At 41.7% G+C, this 21,002-nt stretch overlaps 1 protein-coding gene across 1 annotated transcript in view; it reads left to right on the top strand.

The window, feature by feature from the left end:
• mtcl2 (microtubule crosslinking factor 2) overlaps positions 1–20,334 on the top strand; it is a 100,659-nt gene extending 80,325 nt beyond the window's left edge. Inside the window, exons 11-14 of the mRNA XM_068048384.1 lie at positions 1,632–1,883; positions 7,552–7,622; positions 8,746–10,195; positions 11,450–20,334. Coding sequence (XP_067904485.1) covers positions 1,632–1,883; positions 7,552–7,622; positions 8,746–10,195; positions 11,450–11,587 — 1,911 coding nt within the window. The 3' untranslated portion in view covers positions 11,588–20,334. The remainder of the gene's footprint in view (positions 1–1,631; positions 1,884–7,551; positions 7,623–8,745; positions 10,196–11,449) is intronic.
• Positions 20,335–21,002: the final 668 nt, after the last annotated feature.

Here is a 21,002-nt window from a genome sequence, read left to right as displayed (position 1 = left end):
GAACATTTAGCTGGGCTACACACCCTAGCCTATCCTTCAGTGCTAATGTTTTACTGATATGTTTTTCATTTCTCTCTCGTAATTTAATTTCTTTACGTCCTCTAGCTTTCTCTTTACCTGTGGTGTCTAAAACAGAATTTCTGACTGTTACTCTACTCTCTTCCCTTTTATTTGTCTGAAGTATTATTTATACTACAGACTGGATGTTATGCTCTCCCCCATGGTGAGTTTGAAGGCGGGGAGAGCATTTAATTGGGTGGGATGGTGGTAGGTGGGGAACCCATCACCTTCCCACATTCGCCTCAATTAAGCCCATGTCCGGCAGCTCTCAGCAGGTGGGACTTGCGTCCCCAGGGTCCTTAATCCGAGGAAAGCCCGCCGCTGCCCAGTTAAGTGCCTGATTGGCACGTAATACGGCAGGCCTTCCCGAAAAGGGGCAACGCGGGCTCTTCAGCCGGCGGGCAACAGTCCCGTCGCTTCCATTAAATACTGTCCTACCTTTTCTACCTGAGCCCTGCTGCCCATTTACAAGTTTAAAGTCCCTATGACTGCTCTAATTATCCTTTCCGCTAGGACCCCAGTCCCAGCCCCGTTCAGGTGAAGCTTGTACCAGCGATACAGTTCCTTCCTGTCGCAGCCTTGTGCCAGTGTCCCATGAAATGGAACCAGTCTTTCCTACACCACTCCTTCACCATGTGTTCACCTCCCTAATCTGCCACCAATCTATCTGGAACATGGGGAGAGTGACCATCAGTTAATCTGTGTCCTAGGATCATCCAGGTTAGTGACCCTGAGGTCCAGCTCTAATTCCATTTTCCCAGACTTGTGGGGAGCATAGCACAGAGGATTGTAGTTACAATGTCATAGCACTATCTCTGTTATGTTGCAGCTCCCCTGTTGGGAGCACGCAATCGCAGAATTAACTACTGCGTTCCTTATCTGGTATGTGCAAAAAAGACTTGTGGGAATCAACAACATTCTAGAAGAATTTTGAGGTAGACAACTCGAAGTATATTTTTTTATAAGAGCTGCAGTTAAATCTTTTTTAAAAAAGGTACATTTCAGATATATGAACAGTAAAGAATGTGCACTTGTGGAAAATGTATAGTAAAGAAAACAGAGGAAAAGAAGTGCTGGAGTTTGAGCTCAGGATGAACTATTTTCCATTAAATTACATCAACCTAGATTTTTAATTGTAATTGTACTATTCAGGCGCGAAAATGGACTGGAAAAATACCAACAGGTACGGTAGCATCATAGTTATGTTACTAGACTAGTAATCCAAAGGCCTTGACTAATGATCTGGAGACATGAGTTTGAATCCCAACACGGCAGTTAATTAAATTCAGTTAAATAAATCTGGAATTAAGAAGCTAGTATCAGTAATGGTGCCTTTTGAGGAAGAAAATCTTCCGTCCTTACCTCGTCTGACCTATATGTGATTCCAGATGTACAGCAATGTGATTGACTCTTAAATGGCCTCACAAGTTACCCAATTTTACCAGTTAGTGATGGGCAATAAATGCTGGCTTTACTAGCAATGCCCACATTCTGTGAATGAATACATTTTTAAAAAAACTTTTATGAAAATTGCTGGAAATCCAAATTAAGATACTGATCTCTCACAACAGCTGGAAGGTAGGGCTAGCAAAATGGCCTCTGAGAAAGCTCCCGGTGATCTCAAGACTACTTTGAAATGGGGGAGAGAAGAACATCAGCAGCTCCTTGCAGAGTCCTACAGTGCAGTTATGGATCTAACACAGCAGCTTCAAATCAGTGAAAGGAACTGGAGTCAAGAGAAATTAGAGTTACTGGACCGATTTAACAATGAGCGGAGCCACAGCGAGCAGCGTCTGAAGGAAATGCAGCACAAGATCAATCAGGTACGTGCAAAACTGCTTCTTAATGCCCCCTAAAAATCGTAATATTTTCAAGGTGTTTCTAAATCCATAGTCGTACAGGTGCAAATGTTATGGTGCCACCCCCCAAAAAATACAAGGGGTTTGGTTGCGCAAGGTCTCTGGGATTTTCTGGCATGCATGCCTAGAAAGAATGTATACCTCCCCTTTAAAAGACAAATGCTGGTGTGAGGAGTGTGGAATAAGGGCCAGGAATCGCTATTTTCCTGGCTCGCTCAGGGTCCAGTGTAATGCTGGTGTCCAGCATACTGAGTGAGATAAAATGTACCTAACTCAGAATGGTGGAGATGGACCATTTTGACCAATAAAGCAACCAGGATCTTCAAAGGAGATTTTTGTAAACCAAAAATTTGAGCATTCCCCCTTATACACGGGACCATGGGGAGTTGGCCAGGGTCTGTAGGGAGATCTGGTAATCTCTCCTCAATGGAGGGCAGGTGCCTGATTTTCAGGCTGTATGGAGGGGATGGGTAGTGGTGCTGTGCCCTCCTACCCCATGAACATTAGGTGCCCTTTTGCTGACCCTGCAAACTCCAGCAGGATCACAGCGCTGGGAATTTTGCAGCCAGTATTCAGCAGCCAATCATATTTGTCCCAGTATTATTCTGTGGAGATAAAGAAAATTGACAATAATATCAGAATATGCATAGCACTTTTTATTGTCAATATTTTAAGAAACACACTTTTTTTAACCCGCTTAATGCGGCAGTGGTTAACACCGCAGCCTCACAGCTCCAGCGACCCGGGTTCAATTCTGGGTACTGCCTGTGTGGAGTTTGCAAGTTCTCCCTGTGTCTGCGTGGGTTTCCTCCGGGTGCTCCGGTTTCCTCACACATGCCAAAGACTTGCAGGTTGATAGGGTAATTGGCCTTTATAAATTGCCCCTAGCATAGGTAGGTGGTAGGGAAATATAGGGACAGGTGGGGATGTTTGGTAGGAATATGGGATTAGTGTAGGATTAGTATAGATGGGTGGTTGATGTTCGGCACAGACTCGGTGGGCCGAAGGGCCTGTTTCAGTGCTGTATCTCTAAACTAAACTAAACTATTATAAGGAATGCTGCAATTTTTACATTATTTATGTCTCACTAACCTCCAAAAAATCTAGTGTTTTAATTTGATTTTCTTTGGTAATTTTTTTTGTTGACTGGATGGGCAAATGACCAGTTTCCAAGCCTTTGCCAGTGCTGGTCATGAGAAAAAGTTAAAGAAAAAGAAAAGGTTTGACAGGAGTATCCCTTAACTCCCACATTTTGCCTGCTGTGGTGTAATGCAATTCCTGTGCTGCCTGGCTGTACGGCCTAACTGCTGTGCAATTGTGAGTACAAACCTGTGCCCTAGAACCTCCTAACATGGCTTGTGAGAACACCATCACAATCCAACTCCAGGCACTTACAAGAGTGAATCACTTCCATAGCATCAAACTGCCTTAAAAAGAAGTCTTTTAACTGAAAGTAAAATCTATCACTTCTGTTGGGAGTAATGCCTGTCGTACTGACTTGCTCCGGGTCCAGTTCTTAGTTGTATAAACAGAAACATTGGTGGTTTCCCCTATATTGAGTCATTGGTTTATTATAGTACCACAAATTGAATGTATTCAGTATTATCCACATTTATTAGAGAAAGTAATTTTTAAAAAAAAGGAATGAATAAAAAGCCAAAGCTCATTTCTTCTTTCACCATGTACAGTGTATCGTGGACCTGTCCTTATTTGTTTACTCTCCTGAGGGGGATAAGACTTCCAAGAAAATAAAGCTTTGTAAATTTTCCCCCTGATGTAAAATAGCTAGGAGATTAATGTAACATTATATTTCTGGTTATTCAGCTGTGGCCAGTGTATTCACAGAATTCATTTATGTCATGTTGCATATAGCATTTGATAGAATATGCATGTATTTGTCCGAATAATCATCATTCCATCTCACACAGGAGCTAATTAGTTCAACATTCACTATTCTGGTATGATTGACTAATAATCACAGTTCTGAGTCTGCCAATTCTTTGGAGTTGATTTAGTTGCATTTCTTGTTAGAATTTTTTTTCAAGTATATCAGTTTCTAATTCACTATAATAATTATTATTGTTTTAAACTTTACAAATTAATGCTACCTACACTGTGCTTCATACAAAGGGATCATGTATCCAGAATCACCATGAAAGTCAATGTGGGATGAACAATTTTCTGTCCATTACAATTAATGGATAGAAAGTTATGTGAGATGTACTTGCTTCTGGAAGGCACTGCCATTGTGTTAAGCTCTGCATGGAGAGCACTTAGTTTATAAAGTCTACTCATAAATGTATTCCACATTCTGCACACTTTTAGGATCTTTAAAAGCTAAACCTCGGTTCACTATTTTATGGGGAAATGGTAGTTTGGATAGGATGAGAACTGCTAAATTGTTAGTGGCACCACATTAGGCACAGTTTTTTTTGGCAATTATCCTAATATTTAACTGCAATTAGGAGGCACTTAAGTAGCTGAAATAGCATTATGAAGGATTGGCCAAATGCTAATTGAACAAATTTGCTGAAGCATGGAGTGTTGGAGCTTACTGTCCAGGCACTGGGAGCTATACTGCAGAGTCTGGCTGCAGGAGGATGCACTTTGAGACTGATAGCCACTACTTGAGAGGTGGCAGGTATGGGAGGAGGTGGAGATACAAGGGAGGACTCCTCACCACCACAGCAACAGATGTAGCTGATGCAGATCCTTCCAAACCCACGACCTCCATCACCTAGAAGGACAAAGGCTGCAAATGCATGGAAACATCACCACCTGCAAGTTCCCCTCCAAGCCACACACCATCCTGACTTGGAACTATATCGCCGTTCCTTCACTGTCGCTGGGTCAAAATCCTGGTATTCCCTTCCTAACAGCACTGTGGATGTACCTACACCCCAGGGACTGCAGCGGTTCAAGAAGGCAGCTCACCACCACCTTCTCGAGGGCAATTAGGGATGGGCAATAAATGCTGGCCTAGCCAGCGACGCTCACATCCCATGAACGATTTCAGAAAAAAAAGATGCCGAGCTTTCACAGTGCACAGCCCGAGGAGGTCTAAGGCCACCAAAATCCCAGAAGACTCGGCAAGATCCTGCAGCCAGGTGGCACACTTACCCTTCCACATGGAATTAATTACAAGTGATAGGTTCGATGTCACAGGCTAGATTTTCAAACGCCCTTGGGGGTGAGGTCGTGTGCGGGTAAGCTTTGAAAATAGCGCTCCTGGATCCATGTCAATCGTCCAATGCCTCCGGAATGTGCTGCAATTTTCAAAGTGGGGGTGGGGGGAATTGGTGGGAGGGAGCCGGCACTGGCAACGTGCTCGCCTCAAATTAGCAGCCCATTAAGCTCGTTGAAGAGCTTGCTAATGGGCTGGAGAGGACCAGAAGGGAATTTTCAAAGCAGCGAACAGGAAGAGCGAACGGTCTGGGGCACGTTAGTGCGCATCTGTCAGGAGCACTGTGGGGAGCCATAATGTGATGTTGCTGAATTATAGCACTGAAATAAAGGGTTGTTCAAACTGAGGTGCTCACGTGACGGCACAAAGTTGCCATCGCTCGAGTAGAGTGGGTCAAGTACCTTGTGATTAACTCTTTGGCCACTTGTATGCACCATGAGGCTGCTGGCCCTCTGCTCTTCTGCCTGCTCCTATCTGCAAGGCAACAGCAAGCTCAGCCCATAACTGCCATCTGCTTTTAAGCATTGCATTCCAGAGCCAGTTCCTGCCTCCACGCAGAACCCAGTGTCACAAATTGGGCACTGAGCTCACCTCGGGGCTTTGCATATTAGAGTAGTGTTGCGGCAGCAATGCAGACATGACGCGGGGTTAGGACCTGGGAATGATCCAGCTCTCAGTTTCCCGACCCCAGATTAAAAATCCAGCCCTACATGTCTGAAACAAATCACAAAGGGGCAACACCGTGTTATATCACTACACAATGGGTCAAATTGCATTGAACTTAATTTGAACATTGTGCGTCATTGCATCATATTTATTTGTTATTTTTAATAATAAGGGCCAAGGTAACTCTCATGGTCATTTGGGAAAGGAATGGCATAGATGCCACAAGCTCCCTGGTAAATATCAGCCTCTTTGGACACATCCTACTGTCCCGCCCAGGTAGTTGTGCATGCTCTAGTACATCTATGTAGTGTAGCAGTATGACCTGATGGTTTACATTCTTCTGAGCAGGAAGTACTTGGTGGATGTATCCTTTTTTGTAAATACATATAAAGAGACATGCTGTGGAGTTGGAGTGAAAGCAAGAGTGCAGCTTTACTCCCATTCGTTGGAATTGTGTCCTTCCAGTTGCTGACAGAAAATAGCAATTAGAAGAGGCTGAGACCTAAAGATTGTCAAGAAGGCAAGATTAGAAACTCTTAACTATCAAATGACCAGAGTCTGATTTCAATCTTCAGGATGCCCCGTTGCCTTGTTTCTTCTGGGATCTTTCTCCTTGTGGCATCTAACAGTCAGTTGGAAATCTGGGATAATCCCTTCCGTCTCATATCCAGGATTATGCGGAGCTAGCACCTACTCTAGACATGTACTTACTTATTGTATTTCTGGGAATGCAAAGGGAATCCCGGCTCAGTATAATGAGGGGAAAATACAAGGTGTAACGGGCCCCTCACTTTTTCTTCACTGTGCCTGGGAACTGAGCATTACATATGTGTTGTAAAAAGGAAAATCTCTCCTCATACTACAGGATATGCAGAAATTGTGTGAAAAGGGAGTAAAATTGTGACTGTGCCTTATTTAAGTACAGGTTGTTGATTCAGAGAATGAAAATTTTGAATTAAAGACGCGCAAGATTGCAATGTAGTTGGAGAGAATATCATTGTTGGGTTTCTGCTAGATGCAATACCTTTTTAAGAGAATTTTTTCTTGTAATAAAAAATGAGGAACTATTTTTCTCTGTAACTAACGACTTATTTGAATCCTGAGAATACAGTTTTGTTTGTAGCTCATTAATTATGGAGAAAAACAGACATTATCCTGTTCATTAAAATACAAATTAAATATCCATCACAAGTCACATGAAATAAAAACAGAAAGTGCTGGAAATATTCAGCAGGTCTGGCAGCATCTGTGGGGAGAGAAGCAGAGTTAATGTTTCAGGCCTGTGACCTTTCATCAGAACCATCACAAGTCACATGACTGGATAAATTAAATTCCTGCAGGAACTTGGTATTTTCAGCTCATATCATGATTTGCATCTTTGTCCTTTTTAAACAGGATTTAAAAAAATAATTAAACCATGGGAGAAAATTTCCCCTGTGCACTTTATAAATGGGTTAATAATTTTGTTATACATTTACATGTGAGGGAAATCTCCACCCCTTGCACCCGCCCCCCATCCTCCCCGACCCCCTTACACACTGCTGCATGTAATTGCTGCAGCAACTACATCAAGCAGAAGATCAAAGCCCTGCAGTGTCCTGGTGATGGTACAAAGGGTGGTATTGTCAAACTAGCACAGGGAGGAGGTGATTTTTCACAGACATTAAGCTTGAGTGACTTGCAGAAACAGTCTGTATATTAATGAGGAAATTAAAATAGATTTTCCAGACCCTGCAAATTCCCACATCATTGTTTAGAAGTCACATTCTTTGTATTTTTCAGATGCTGCAACACAGAAACAATGAAAAGGAAACTTTGGATGAATTTGAGGCTAAGGGAACCAATTTGCAACGGTAAAAATTGGCTTATCTGTAGTTAGATGACATGTTTGTTGCCAAGCAAGAAATTAACTTGTAATTGTAGTAAAATTTAGAATGAGATAGGCTCCAGTTGGCAGTTTCTTTACTATTCCAGCTTTCCTATATAGTATGTTTTGAAGGTCGATCACAGTACAAGTTAACTATTTATAGCCTCAATTTTTTTTCTGATGAGCTATTTCTTGGACAAAAATTTGGAATTTCAGATACATAGGAACATATGAAAATAGGAATGGGGGTATGCCATTCAGCCCCTCAATTAGATCATGGATGATCTGTACCTCAACTCCATTTTACCCACCTTTATTCCATATTCCTTAATGTCTTTACCTAACCAAAATCTATCGATCTTTGTCTTGAAAATTTCATCTGGCACAGCATCCACAGCCTTTTGTTGGAGAGAGTTCCATGTTTCTACTACCTTTTGTGTACCAAAAAAAGTGCTTCCTGATTTCACTATTAAATGGCTTAGTTCTAATTTGAAGATTACGCTCCCTTGTTTTGGATTCTTCTGCCAGAGGAATTTGTTTCTCTGTATCTACCCTATTAGATCCTTTTAACATTTTAACCACCTCAATTAGATCACCCCTCAACCTTTTGCAGGAACAATCATGGTCCTCCTTTATGTAAATTTAAGGCAGTGAGGTACTAGTTGCCCAGGGTTGAGGAGCGATGTTAAGGAGATTGAAGCAACCCTTAACAATGACCCAAGGACAGCACATTTCCCTGTAATTTATTCCCTCTATCACCACCAACCCCACACAGATATAGATGAGATTTGCTTCTCCCTGTAATTGGTTCTCTACTCCCCAGATGCACACGGCATTTCCCCTCAATGAGAACGGAACAATTTGTGATCCATGATTGATCATTGGCCAAGAAGCGCCTCAGTAATTGAGGCAGTGGATTTGCATTTTCCCAAAGCTGTAAATGTCTGAACTCTCCTGGTATACTAAAACGTTAGGTGAAAGCTTTACCATCCCAACTAGAAAATAAGTAGGGATGACAATCTAGCTTGTTCCAGTGGGTGATGTGGCCTTTGCCCATTTATATTTCACAAAGGGGAAAAATAACTCATTTTCAAATGCATTATTTTTAGGGCCAAATCAGTTTCTTCCATGTCTGAGTTTGAGAGCTTGTTGGATACATCTCCATATATACCTCCCACCTCTGCACCCTTGCCAAATAGTTTAAAGGATCTTGAGGAGCTGAACAAGAAAAATTGGAAGCACATGAATAATGATGGTGAATTGTTACGTGAGAAGACAGAAAGCACATTAATTGAGCAGTCAAATGTGGAAGTACCTGTAATTTCATCTTGGGACTTCACCATGGCAGCGAATCTAGTTAACCCACATCTCAACACAAAACAAATACAGAGGAGTTACACAGCACCAGACAGAACTGGCATTCGGATTTACTACAGTCCACCAGTAGTGCGCAGGATGGATGGTTCTTTGGTTCAAAACAATGAAGGAAAGATTATGATTGAACCAGGCTTCTTGTTCACCATGGCGAAACCCAAACAAACTGGGGATTCAGAGCTCCATTCAGAGAACATGTGTAACAAGTGGTTTAATAATCTTTCCAAGCACCGGGATCTGCTGGAAAGTGGCACTGGAGAACATCCTGTTTCTGCTACTGCTGCTACCGCTGGGTTTCCATCTGCCCTCCATGATCTGCAGATATCAGGTAACATGAGTGATGACATGAAAGAGGTAGCCAATTGTGTCAGAAATGTTATTTGTACAAGTTCATTGGAAAGGAAGGTTAATACTGCAAGCCAGACAGTTGGAGTTGTTAGTGTGGGTACTCAGACTACCCGAAGTATTAGTGTTGGGCTGCAGACTGAAAGTCCAAGATCAATCTCTAGTAGTCTGCACCGGTCATGGGCATCGAGAGGCTCCTTACTGATGCCAACCCAGAGTTCCCGTAGTAAACAACTCTCTTCATCTTTGGAAAAGGTGCCGACTAAATTTGAGCGTCCTTGCTGTTCACCCAAATATGGTTCACCAAAGTTGCAGAGAAGAAGCTCATCAAAAATAGATCATACAAGAGAGCGAAGTCCTTGGGCTATGTCTCATCGAGGACAAAATGAGTCAGCTTGGGCTAGGTCAACTACTACAAGGGATAGTCCAGTGCTTAGTTCAATCAATGATGGACTGTCCAGTTTGTTTAATGTTGTTGAGCACACATCTGGAAGTGTCGACTCAGTTTGGAAATCAAGCCAACATGAAACAAAAACAAAAGGCGATACTTCAAGATATGGGATTGTTCAGGAGTTTTTTAGGAATGTGTGTGGCAGATCCCAGAGTCCACCAAATGGAGCTGACAAACCATTAAAAGATCCAGTGTCTGAAGAAAGTGTCAGAAAAACAGATTTGTCTGCTCCACCAGGCCATACACAGGGAGACAGTGTTTGCCGAATTGTAAACAAAAGACTTCCCAAGCAACTGAACAAGGAGGACCAAAAAGCAACATCCTGCCCAGCCCAGGGAGCTAAAGATCCAGACACCCGGGATGCTTGTGGAACTTCTGGTCTACTTGAGGTAACTGCTTTAGTAGGAGTACCATCTCATTAAAATATGTCATTAAATTATTTTGAAACTCTCTACAACTAATGTTAATATGAGATTTCTGGACTAGTATAAAATCATAGACTGTCACAGCATAGAAGGAGGCCTGTGCCAGCTCTTTTAGAGAGCTAGCCAATCAGTACTTTTGAGATTTATAAATGTCAAGACATCAATTTTAATTTGCTATTACCTACAAGTAAAATAAGCTATCTGCATATATATTTTAATGCATAAAGGTTGTAAACAAACTGCATGTTTGTTACTATACAGATTAAATGAAAAGCTAATAGTGCTATATTGAATGGAACAATGGAAATTCAAACCAGTTTGGGAGGGGTAAAAACATTAAAGGGCAAATTTAGCGAGTCAAAGCTACAGAGGTGGAACCTTGCTCACAAGTGTGGATCTAATGGAGAAAATCAGGAGCTCTGTGATTCAGAGACAATGATCTCTGTAATCCCATTACTGGGAACCTCGTCTCACAGAATTTAATTTTATATTGTGGTAGATTGGTGCCCTCTCCCCTCTGGAGCTTGGGTAGAAATTAAGCCCAAACTGATGTGACGAAAGGCTCCTCTGTCTGATGACTGTAAGAATATTATGGGCAATGAGTCAATCTTATGAGTTTGGGTGATCTGAATTCCATTCCAAATGGACTATGAGACTATAACAGAGAAATTGTCCCTATATCAGCTAATTGACTATATCACCGAGAGAACATGGGATGGCTGGTGTGGCAGGGGGCGGTGGGGTACGGAAAAGTCACAGTTCTGGGATGTATTCTTCCATGGTTGAGGTATGTTGTAGAAGCAGAGTGGGGGCTGTTTCTCACCTGGAGATGTATGATGCTGACACTGAATGCCTGAAATGGAAGGCATTCCTTTCCCCAGCACTAACATTCCTCATCATAATGAGCACCACTTTTTTTCTGATGAAGTTATGGCGGGTGATATTAGCATTTCTTGTACAGGGTTTATCTACTAGTTTAATACAAGCAAGAACACATTTATTTTAAATGGGTTAGTGCCTCTGCTAAAATAGTAGCCGTAGAAAAATCATGTCATCTTGTTAAAGTGCTTATTCTGCCATCCCCAATGGTCGTTTCTATGTTTACAATTTGAATTTACATTTAAGAAATTTCTATCCCAATTCTAAAACTATTGAGCAAGATTTGTTTTACTTAGCATGTAAATATTGACATTGAATTTCATTCATGTTCTTGTGCAGGAAACATCATGTGATTGTACATCTCAGTCACTCACCTCCTGCTTTCCGTCCAGATCATCAGTTCGCCATTCATTATCGCAGTGTAAATCGCGTTCTTTGCCTTCAGATCCCAACACGTCAGATGAAAAATCAGGCTGAGTAGTGAACAGTGCCACGTACCGGAGCAAGGAGACAACTTTGTGTGCTAAAATAATCTCTGCAACTTTCGCTTTATCTGACAGCATAAGTGAAATTCTTGGAGACGTTTAGAAAAGATGTTCAGGTTTTATTGTTGTGGTCACTGTAAATTGCAAAGTACAAACTGTGGAGGGAAAGCAAACTATTGAGTGACTTTTATCAAGAGAATCTGAGTGATCTAGGTTATATTGCATAGATGGTTGAGTCATTTCTGTAATAGCAGTGCATAGATATTCATACAACAGCAAGACTGTTAAGCTAGATTATGACATCTGACAGTCTCTACTTCATCTGGCAAACATGTCCTCCCGTCTCTGTGCTGCTTTCTTCCGACTCTCATTTGTGATCTATAAATGTGTCTGGGGCACTATCATCACTATCGCCACACTCCACAAATATATTTAAGAAGGAATAAATACTTGCAACACACATTTCAAACTGCACGTTTGGAAGCATGGAGAGATTCCGCTTACCATTCATCTTAAATTTAGCTACACTTGGTTTATTATAATTTTCATACATGTGAACAAACAGAGCTCCTGTGGCACTGCTATCAGTGAGTCAGAGAGCATGGAGGATGAAATTCGACTTGGGTGGGGAAGCTAAACAGGGTGGTATTGCATGGGCTGCCTGTTAGATTCCCTGCTTGATATTCAGTTTTATTGAAGTCAATGGGACTGAATATTGGGGAGTAAGTATAACAGTCAGTTCGATAACACCTGTTTTGTACCACTGCTCAAGGCAATTTTATAAGCTAAAGGTGGTTCCCTTTAAGGAAAGAGACTTGTAAGCAATTTCCCCTCTAAATTGTTTTCCATTTTGCACAGCCTGTTCATTTGAATGTACGGTTCCTTTAATTTTCTTTGCACGGCAACACATACATGCTCGGTGTCTTAAGGGAGACAACTTGTGAGTAGCTTTTCCAGGTTGCTTTGCAACTGCATGCATTCTATAAGGAGCAGTGCTTGTAAGTGTTAATTAAACATCGGTGCAATCCTGGCTCAATAGAGTGCTTTGCAGATTGGAAACTATTTGTAAGTTGCAGGCTGCAGGCCATTGATTAGCTTTCTGTCTCATTTTCAGCATTGTTTTGCATTTGTAACAAAGCATTTTGTCTGGTGGGTAATAAATTTATTGTGGTAGTGTAATAAATCCCCACATTACATCTGGCCTACGTGTACACAGATAGGACCAGTCATTCATTACTATTCCAAATGATGCACTCCATCATTTAAAAGAAAAACATTTAAAGGGAAACCACGACACTGAAAAAGAAGAAATCAGTTTTCTATATATGATAAAGAATGAAACAGTCAGCTGTGTGTTACAAAGCAGGAACACCTTTTAAAATTGAATTCATGTAAAGAAAGCACTTGAGCTTCACTTTCATAATTTACAATGTCTGAGCTGTTTCGCATGTTGTTGCTTTGTGACACACTGTATATTGTGGGTTGTAAGTATGTTCCAAATGAATTGCATTGTAGGTTGTACAATAATCAGATTACTGGCATAAAAGTACTTTGGGCCGCTGGAGGAAAAGATGGCCAGTGAAGACTATGATCTAGAAATTTGACTGCACAGCGCCTGCTTTTCAAGCGCTAAACAGCCTCATAAGCCTACAATATAGCGGCCATGAAGCAAACACTTAATGAGCCAGAAGTGTTCACCCTGCCATATTGGTGTAAGCAAAAAAAAAAGGCAGCAAGGACCCACACCGAAAACAGGTGTCAGACACTTTGCTTATTCAAATAAGTGGCCGACTGCCTGTTTGAGAGCCCCTCTGCAATTTTGGGTTGCCCTGAACGCAGCCAGCGTCGGGCCAGCTATGTTCAGGAAAACCAGGCCTGTATGCGGCCTAATAGGTAAATCTTAAAGCGACTGCTGCAGGCTGTAATTAAAAAAAGTAAATGTTTCAAACATACTTAACCTGTATGTGGAACCAGGAGGATCAGGAGTGCTCCCCTGTACCCTACATGAAAACCACGGGGGTCACTCCTGGCCACCACTCTGCATTCTCTTTGCTGAAGAGCTGCCTGAGAACACTCGTTTGGTCTCCACAGCTCACTGTCTCGACAATCACGAGGTCTGAGGCACACTATAACGTGTGCCTCAGACCTCTGTGTTCACTAGTGGGATTGTTTGGCTGTTTATGGGCACACTAGAATTTCCAGACCATTTTACTGTTTTGTTTTCCTCTCATTTTGTATTACCCTGAATGTAGTCTTAAAAAATAAATTCTGAAGCAGATTATTGCACACTGCTTTGAATAGATAGTATAGAATGCTGAATTTCAGCATTGTTAAATTAGGAGGGAAATTATACCTGCAGAATGCTGAAAATGAAAGAAAAGGGGTAGAGGCTTGTGGCATCAGATGACCTCTCACATTATGCAGTGCACGGATTTCCTCAGCATCCCAGATAGGCCTGTGCCTGGAGTAGGCCTAGTCCCGGTATAACCATCTGAATGAGGGGGAGGGGGCTTCATTTTCCTGATTGTCGTAACAGATGGGTGCCACAGCCGAGGGATGATTTTCAGCTGCTGCCAGCCCATTTCTCACCTGAAAAACCAGCTGCCAGCAGTTGACTGTCTGTCTGGGTGGGGGAGTGCACCACTACCTACCATTAGATGCCCAGTGCTCACCTGATGCAGTGAGTGGTTGGCCAGTAGACCATAAAGCAGCTACCGGTGTTCATTCATAAAATTGCTCAAAGCCCTTCTCATCATTTATTTTTGTGCAGTCAGAAGAAGCAGGAATGCTCCTCCTGTCCTCGTGAAAATACTTCAGCCTGCTGCCACACCATGTGCGGCCCACCCTGCCCACTGCCCTCCCCTCATTACCCCTTCTAATCTTGCGCCCTCCCAGACTGGTTTGCATTTCCATCGTTCTTTTCAACATAACCTTTTAGCTTTTAATTTCTCCTAGTCTATCTCTGTTTTCCTTCCCTTCCCAGTCGATTTCTCATTTTCAGTCTATCCAGTCTCCTGACTGCCTCTCCTATTATGTCTTCCTCTTGCATCCATTCCCATTTACCCAGTCACTCTAAGTCTTTGTTTGAATGTGCATGTCTCTTCTCCCTATCCTCCTCACTCCCTTTGTTATTGTCCTTGCTAAATTTTCTACCCCGCCCCCCCCCCCCACACACACACCCCACCCTGGCCCCTTCCACATTGTCATCCAGCACATTTTTCTTGTGTTCTACCATAGCCCTTCTGTTTTAGTTCCGCTGCCAATTTTCCTTCTCAATCTGTCTCTCATTTGCCTTTCTTCCTCTTACTTCTCCCAATCTAGTTCATGTACTGAGTTGGCTCACTTCCCCACCCAGTCTAGCTTCTGTTACCCTTGCCTTTCTGTTTGGCTTCCCATCTTGTTACTCCCAACCTTGGATCTTTTCCATTGTCTATCTCAATCTGGCTTCCCATTTCTCCTCGTAATTTGTCTCCCTTCCACACACCTCATTGCAAACTTTTTCCATCAGCTTCATTTTTTTTTTTATCCCATTATGACAGCGCAACTCAGCCTAAAACTTCCGTGGACCCTGGCAATAGTGCAACAGAGCAAGATTTCCACCCGGCACTTTGGCTCCCTCATGATCTGATCCCAAATACCAGGAGTGGAATCAACTAATTCTTTTTGGATAGGTACTCTGTACCAACAGAGGTGTCTGCTCCACTTTACCATAGGAAACTAGGAGTGGCTTCCTGCTGGGATTGTTTGCCAATTGCTTTCTCCCCTGTAGGCTCAGAATAGGACCTACAGCTGCTCTCAGCAGACATAGGTTCTGCTAGGCCCATTGGAGACATTTCAGGCAGAATTCTTGGGGTAGCCCTGAAACAGCTGCAGAAGCAGTTCTAAACTGCTGGATGTTGTGACTGTGCAGGCAGAACTACGTACTTTTTCTGCATCAGGAGGAAACTAAGAGGAGTGGAAACCTGGTGGAATGGAATTGCAACCCTTGCCCCACCCAACCAATGAGAGTTCTTCACTGAGCGGAGGTTTTAGGCTCTTGCCTCCCTCCCAATTTGTTTCTCCTACCCTTGCAGTCAGGCGATCCTTCCCATTTCCCTGTTCTACCTAGCCCTCCTTCCCATTACTTCTTGCAATGTAGCTCTGGTTCCTAGTCTGTCACCTCTACTCACTCTTTCTCCATATCTTGGCCTCTTCAATTTGGCTCCCCTTCCATTGCCCAACCCAATATGGCTTTCCTTCCCCTTACCTCTTCCATTGACTTCCTTATTATTAACCTAGCAAATCCAGCTTTCCTGACTATTTCCCCTCCCAGTTTTGTTTTCTGCTGGTTTCCTTTGTCGTTGCCATTCCCAATTTGTTTTCCTTTGTCCATCCAATTACCCCACCCAATTTGGCCTCCTTGTTGCTATCCCTTCCATTCCAGCTCCCTCTGGGACTTCTTGTCATGGCCTCTCTCATTTTAGCATTCCCATGATGCTTACTCCATTCAGTCTGCTTTCTCTTGATCCTTCTCTTACAAATCTGGCTCACTTTAGCATTACCCCTTTCAGTGTGACCTTTTGTGGCTCCCCATGATGTCCATCCTACCAGTCTATTCCCCCCAGCTTTCCATGATACATACTCCCACCAATCCATCTTCCACTGGCTTCCCTTTGCATGACCTCTTTAAATCTGTCTTCCCTTGCTATTACTCCTCCCACTCTGCCCCCTACTGACTTGCCTTGCTGTTATAATTCTCTGTCCAGTTTTTCATTATGCCCACCCCTCTCAATCTGGCTCATTATTCCAGTTTCTCATCCCAATCTGCTTTATTCTGGCTTCTCTTGCAATTGCATCTCCCCAATTAGTTTGCTTCCCAATTTGACTTCCCCTGGCTCTCCACAATGCTTACTTCCACCAGTCTATCTTGCTGTGCTATTTTTTCTATTTCCCTTTCTCTTTTTTTCTTCAGGTGTCAGCTTTGGCACAGTGGTAGCACTCTCACCAAGTCAGAAGGTCGTGTATTCCAGTTCCATTCCAGAAACATCAACACAAGAGCTAGGCTGACAGTTCAGTGCTCCTTTCGTACTGCACTGAATTATCAGATGTGCCATCTTTCAGATAAGATGTTAAACTGAGACTCCAACTTCACTCTCAGGTGGACATGATCTTGACATTCTTTTGGAATTGCCCAAGGGTTCTCCCTGTGTTCTTGCCCACATCTGCCTCTCAATCAAAGCACTAAAAAGTAATTTATCTCATTGCTATTTGTAGGACCTTGCTGTGTAAATTGGCTTCATGTTTCCATACCTTACAGCAATGATTACACGTCAAAGGTGTTTTGTCCTCTGAAACTTTTTGGGACATTCAGGGGCCATGAAAGGCACTATATAAATGCAAATTTTTATCCCTATGTTGCCCCAAGCGCGCTCTCCATTACATCTCCCAATCTGACTCATTGCTTCTTTCCCTGGGGCTCCCTTTCTCCTTTCTTCTCCCAATTTGTCTTCACCGTTTCCCTTTAACATTCCCAATCTGGCTTTCTTAGATACTTACCTCCACTGGTCTGGGAGCAATTCTAACCTCAACCATTTAGAGGAAACCGGCAGGTAGTTAAATTTGCCCATGGGACTTGCCCACTGACATCTCACAGGTTCTGATTTTAACCTGTTCTGAGTAGACAGAGGGACACCTAATGGAAATTGACAGTCTCATCCTTTAACTATGCAGATTGGGTTCTAATGACATCATCAGGGTTCAACTTCTATTTTAACCACAAGCCTTCCAATCAGGATAAACTAATGGGAGGAGCAGTCAGGGCCAAAAAGTCAGTGCTTTTTCTTTTTATGACTTTTCTTGTGGCCTAGGAGAAGCAGGATTGCTCCTCCAGGTTTAACATGGAAAGTTTAGGCTCCCCGACACTACCCCTCCCCAAATTTGAGGCCCTCCCAAAGTACCTCCCTGTGACTTGCCTGAAAGCCGGAGATTAGCTGCTGCTTCTGGCTAGTTGATGAGACCAGGGAGTTGAAATCTCCCAGGCCTCATGCTGCTCAGGTAGGATGATTTGCCACCTGCCTTGGCCTCTTCCTGCTCAACTGCTGCCCCAAGTTAATATCAAGGCTTCTGTCTCTGCTTCCTCCCTTTTCCCCTCCTAACATGCTTTCTACGCTGCCTTCTAGTTTGACTATCCTTATATCATTATCCTTCCCAATCTGGCCCTTCCTTGATTCACTTTCCATTTCCTTTCTCCTCCAGTATGGCTGCACTTGCCGTTATCCATGTCAATCTGACACCTATTTCCATTACCTTATCTGGCTTCTCTTTCATTTTCCATTTCGATATGCCTGTCTCTCATTATGCTTCCAATCCTAATCTGTCTCCATCTCACTCTTACCCACCCCAATATATCTGTTTCAGTTATCTACCTTCCAGCGTAAGTAATTAATGCCCAGATTTTTTTTAATGCATGTCTATAACTGTCATAGAGTCATAAAGAGATACAGCACTGAAACAGGTCCTTTGGCCCACCGAGTCTGTGCTGACTATCAACCACCCATTTATACTAATCCTACATTATTCCCATATTCCCTACCTCCCTCAATTCTCCTACCACCTACCTACACTAGGGGCAATTTACAGTGGACAATTTACCTATAAACCTGCAAGTCTTTGGCTGTGGGAGGAAACCAGAGCACCCGGTGGAAACCCACGCAGGCAATACCCAGAACCGAACCCAGGTCGCTGGAGCTGTGAGGCTGCCATGCTAACCACTGCAGCACTCTGGTGGTAAATGTGCTCTTCACTGTTTTTGTAAACATACCCTTCACTGTTTGTTTTCTACATCATAGTCTTCTGAGAGAAGTGATTTAATTATGTGTAATTTCACATAACTTGAGAGACTCTGCATAATCTAGTCTACTTGCAGTCAATACATTAGATATTTAAAATATCATGCATGAGGAGAACATGGACTTAACCACTGTTCATAAGTTGTTCACAGATGTTCTCTAATAAATCAAAAGCCATTGTTTCAGTTGGATGTTGCTGCATCCATTTAAAAAAAATTTTCCACACATTCACATGGGGAAGGGTTCCATTATATTCAAACTTTATTTTAGAGTTTTGGATAAATTTTAAGGACCTATGGGTTCTACATTAAGGAAAAAAGGGCAGTTAACCACTGCATTTTCAGATAATTTCACCTGGTTAAATCAGGGTTAATAATCCAACTATCTTTACCAATCATTCTGACTAATTTTGCATATACTATGTATCTGTTTTAGATTATATTTTAATTGACTAGTGACTGCATGTAGTCAAGAATATTGTTGGATTATAGAACTGTGATTTATGTGACTAAAATGCGAGAGAGTGTAGTACAAATGCTCTTCTCAAAGCAATGAGACAATATTGAGTTACCTGCTCTTTTCATGCTTAAAAAGTTATTAATGTATATCAGTTTTATAAGCTTCATCGTTTTCTATGTCTTTGTCGTGTGTATATATGAAAACTATTTAAACTCCAAAATATCTGATGGTCATTTTCAATTCTTGATATATTTAAGTTTTTTTTAACATTAGTATTTTTTAATTTTTGTAATGTAGAACTAGTTTTTTAAATGTTTGTTTTTAGGTGACCTTTTAATATAAAAGTTCTACATATGTTTGTAAAAATGCCTTTTAATTATTTATACTGTTCATAGAAAATAAATTGTGTATAATAACTGAAGAAAAACATATATCTAGGTATTTGTACTTAGTTTATGCATTAGAGAATGCAGGAGAGATAAAGGACCTTGGCATAGACACAATGGCTTTTGGGTGGACTGTTTTCAGACTAAATAATTGGAAGCCATTATAGAAATATGTACCAATTATTTTTTGTGTAGCATTTACTGGGGAATTTAAAATATTACAAAATGCTCTTCTATACATTTTTGAGTTTACATTCTATGCACAAAATTTTGTATTTTTTTGAAACTGTATAGTTCAAACTGTGACTTTTAATCTGCAATAGGGACCATTTTAACAGCTTAATATCCTTGTGTATGTTGAAATAAGAAACTGAGTAGAAAGTTTGTAAGGACTTCTGGTTTGTAGTTGTGCTTACCTCAAAAGGGCAAATAATGTGTGTGAAGTGGACAAGTCATTACTATAATTGGTTTTATTGTATTTTTTTGGCATTTTTATAAATAGTACCTGAAATTCAATTAAAGACCCACCCAAAGGTCATTCTGGCCATGCCAGAGTTTAACAGTCTTTGTATGACAGCATAATACTTCACCTGCATGTTTTTGCTTGCACACATGTTCACAGTACCTAAACCCTGCCATCTCTTTGAAACAACATTGAACCAAACAGTATGGTTAATTCGAAGCTGTTGTTGAAGTGATTTCCAAGACATTTGTGGTAAATTATTTAAACTGCCTGTAAATTTTAAACAAAATGAAGCTTGTTTGCAGAAACAAGTTAGAACTAATTTAACATTTTGCTGTAATTTCAAAAAAATGTTTTTACAATTTGTTTAATATGTATTAATTGTTGTATTCTCTTCGTGAAGTTTGTGGTTAATGTTATTTTAATGTCTTGGAAAAACATTGAAGAAGTATTCTTTAAAAAGGAAAGTAAATTTTTAATCCGGGTATTTTGGAGTAGAATTTGAAGGCAGCTGCTTTATAGCCATAGATATTTCTGCTCATGTAAAGAAACGGTTGCAAAATTCAAGGAGTTCACAGTACAAGAACTTATACTGGTAAAATGTGTTTTCTTAATAAAATAATTCTGTTGAAAATCAGGTATTTTTATGAACTTTTTTTTTTTACAATTAGGAATGCTGGAATCGTTTCTCCACATGTTTATGGAGTTCTGATGAAGGGTCACTGACCTGAAACATTGACTCTGTTTCTCTCCACAGATGCTGCCAGACCTGCTGAGTATTTACAGCATTTCTTGTTTTTATTTATGGAGTATGTGTTTTGTCAGCAAGATGTGGTTGGTTCTTGCTGCAGTTTCTCTTCCAGAAATTACTAGTCTCGGTAAATCTGTCATCAGTCAAGTGATGGAAGGTGTCATCAACAGCGCTATCAAGCGGCACTTGCTTAGCAATAACCTGCTCAGTGAAGCTCACTTTGGGTTCTGCCAGGGCCACTCAGCCCCTGACCTCATTACAGCCTTGGTTCAAACATGGACAAAAGAGCTGAACTCGAAAGGTGAGGTGAAAGTGAGGTGACATCAAGGCAGCATTTGACCGAGTAGGGCATCAAGGAGCCCTAGCAAAACTGAAGTCAATGGGAATCGGGGAAAACTCTCTGCTGGTTGGAGTCATATCTAGAGCAAAGGAAGATGGTTGTGGTTGTTGGAGGTCAATTATCTCAGCTCCAGGACATCACTGCAGGAGTTCCTCACGGTAGTGTCCTAGGCCCTACCATC

The sequence above is a fragment of the Heterodontus francisci genome, chromosome 16, assembly GCF_036365525.1.
Source record: "Heterodontus francisci isolate sHetFra1 chromosome 16, sHetFra1.hap1, whole genome shotgun sequence".
Classification (NCBI taxonomy): domain Eukaryota; kingdom Metazoa; phylum Chordata; class Chondrichthyes; order Heterodontiformes; family Heterodontidae; genus Heterodontus; species Heterodontus francisci.
The sequence above is the reverse complement of the archived record's forward strand: the minus strand, read 5'-3'. Positions and strand labels throughout refer to the sequence as shown.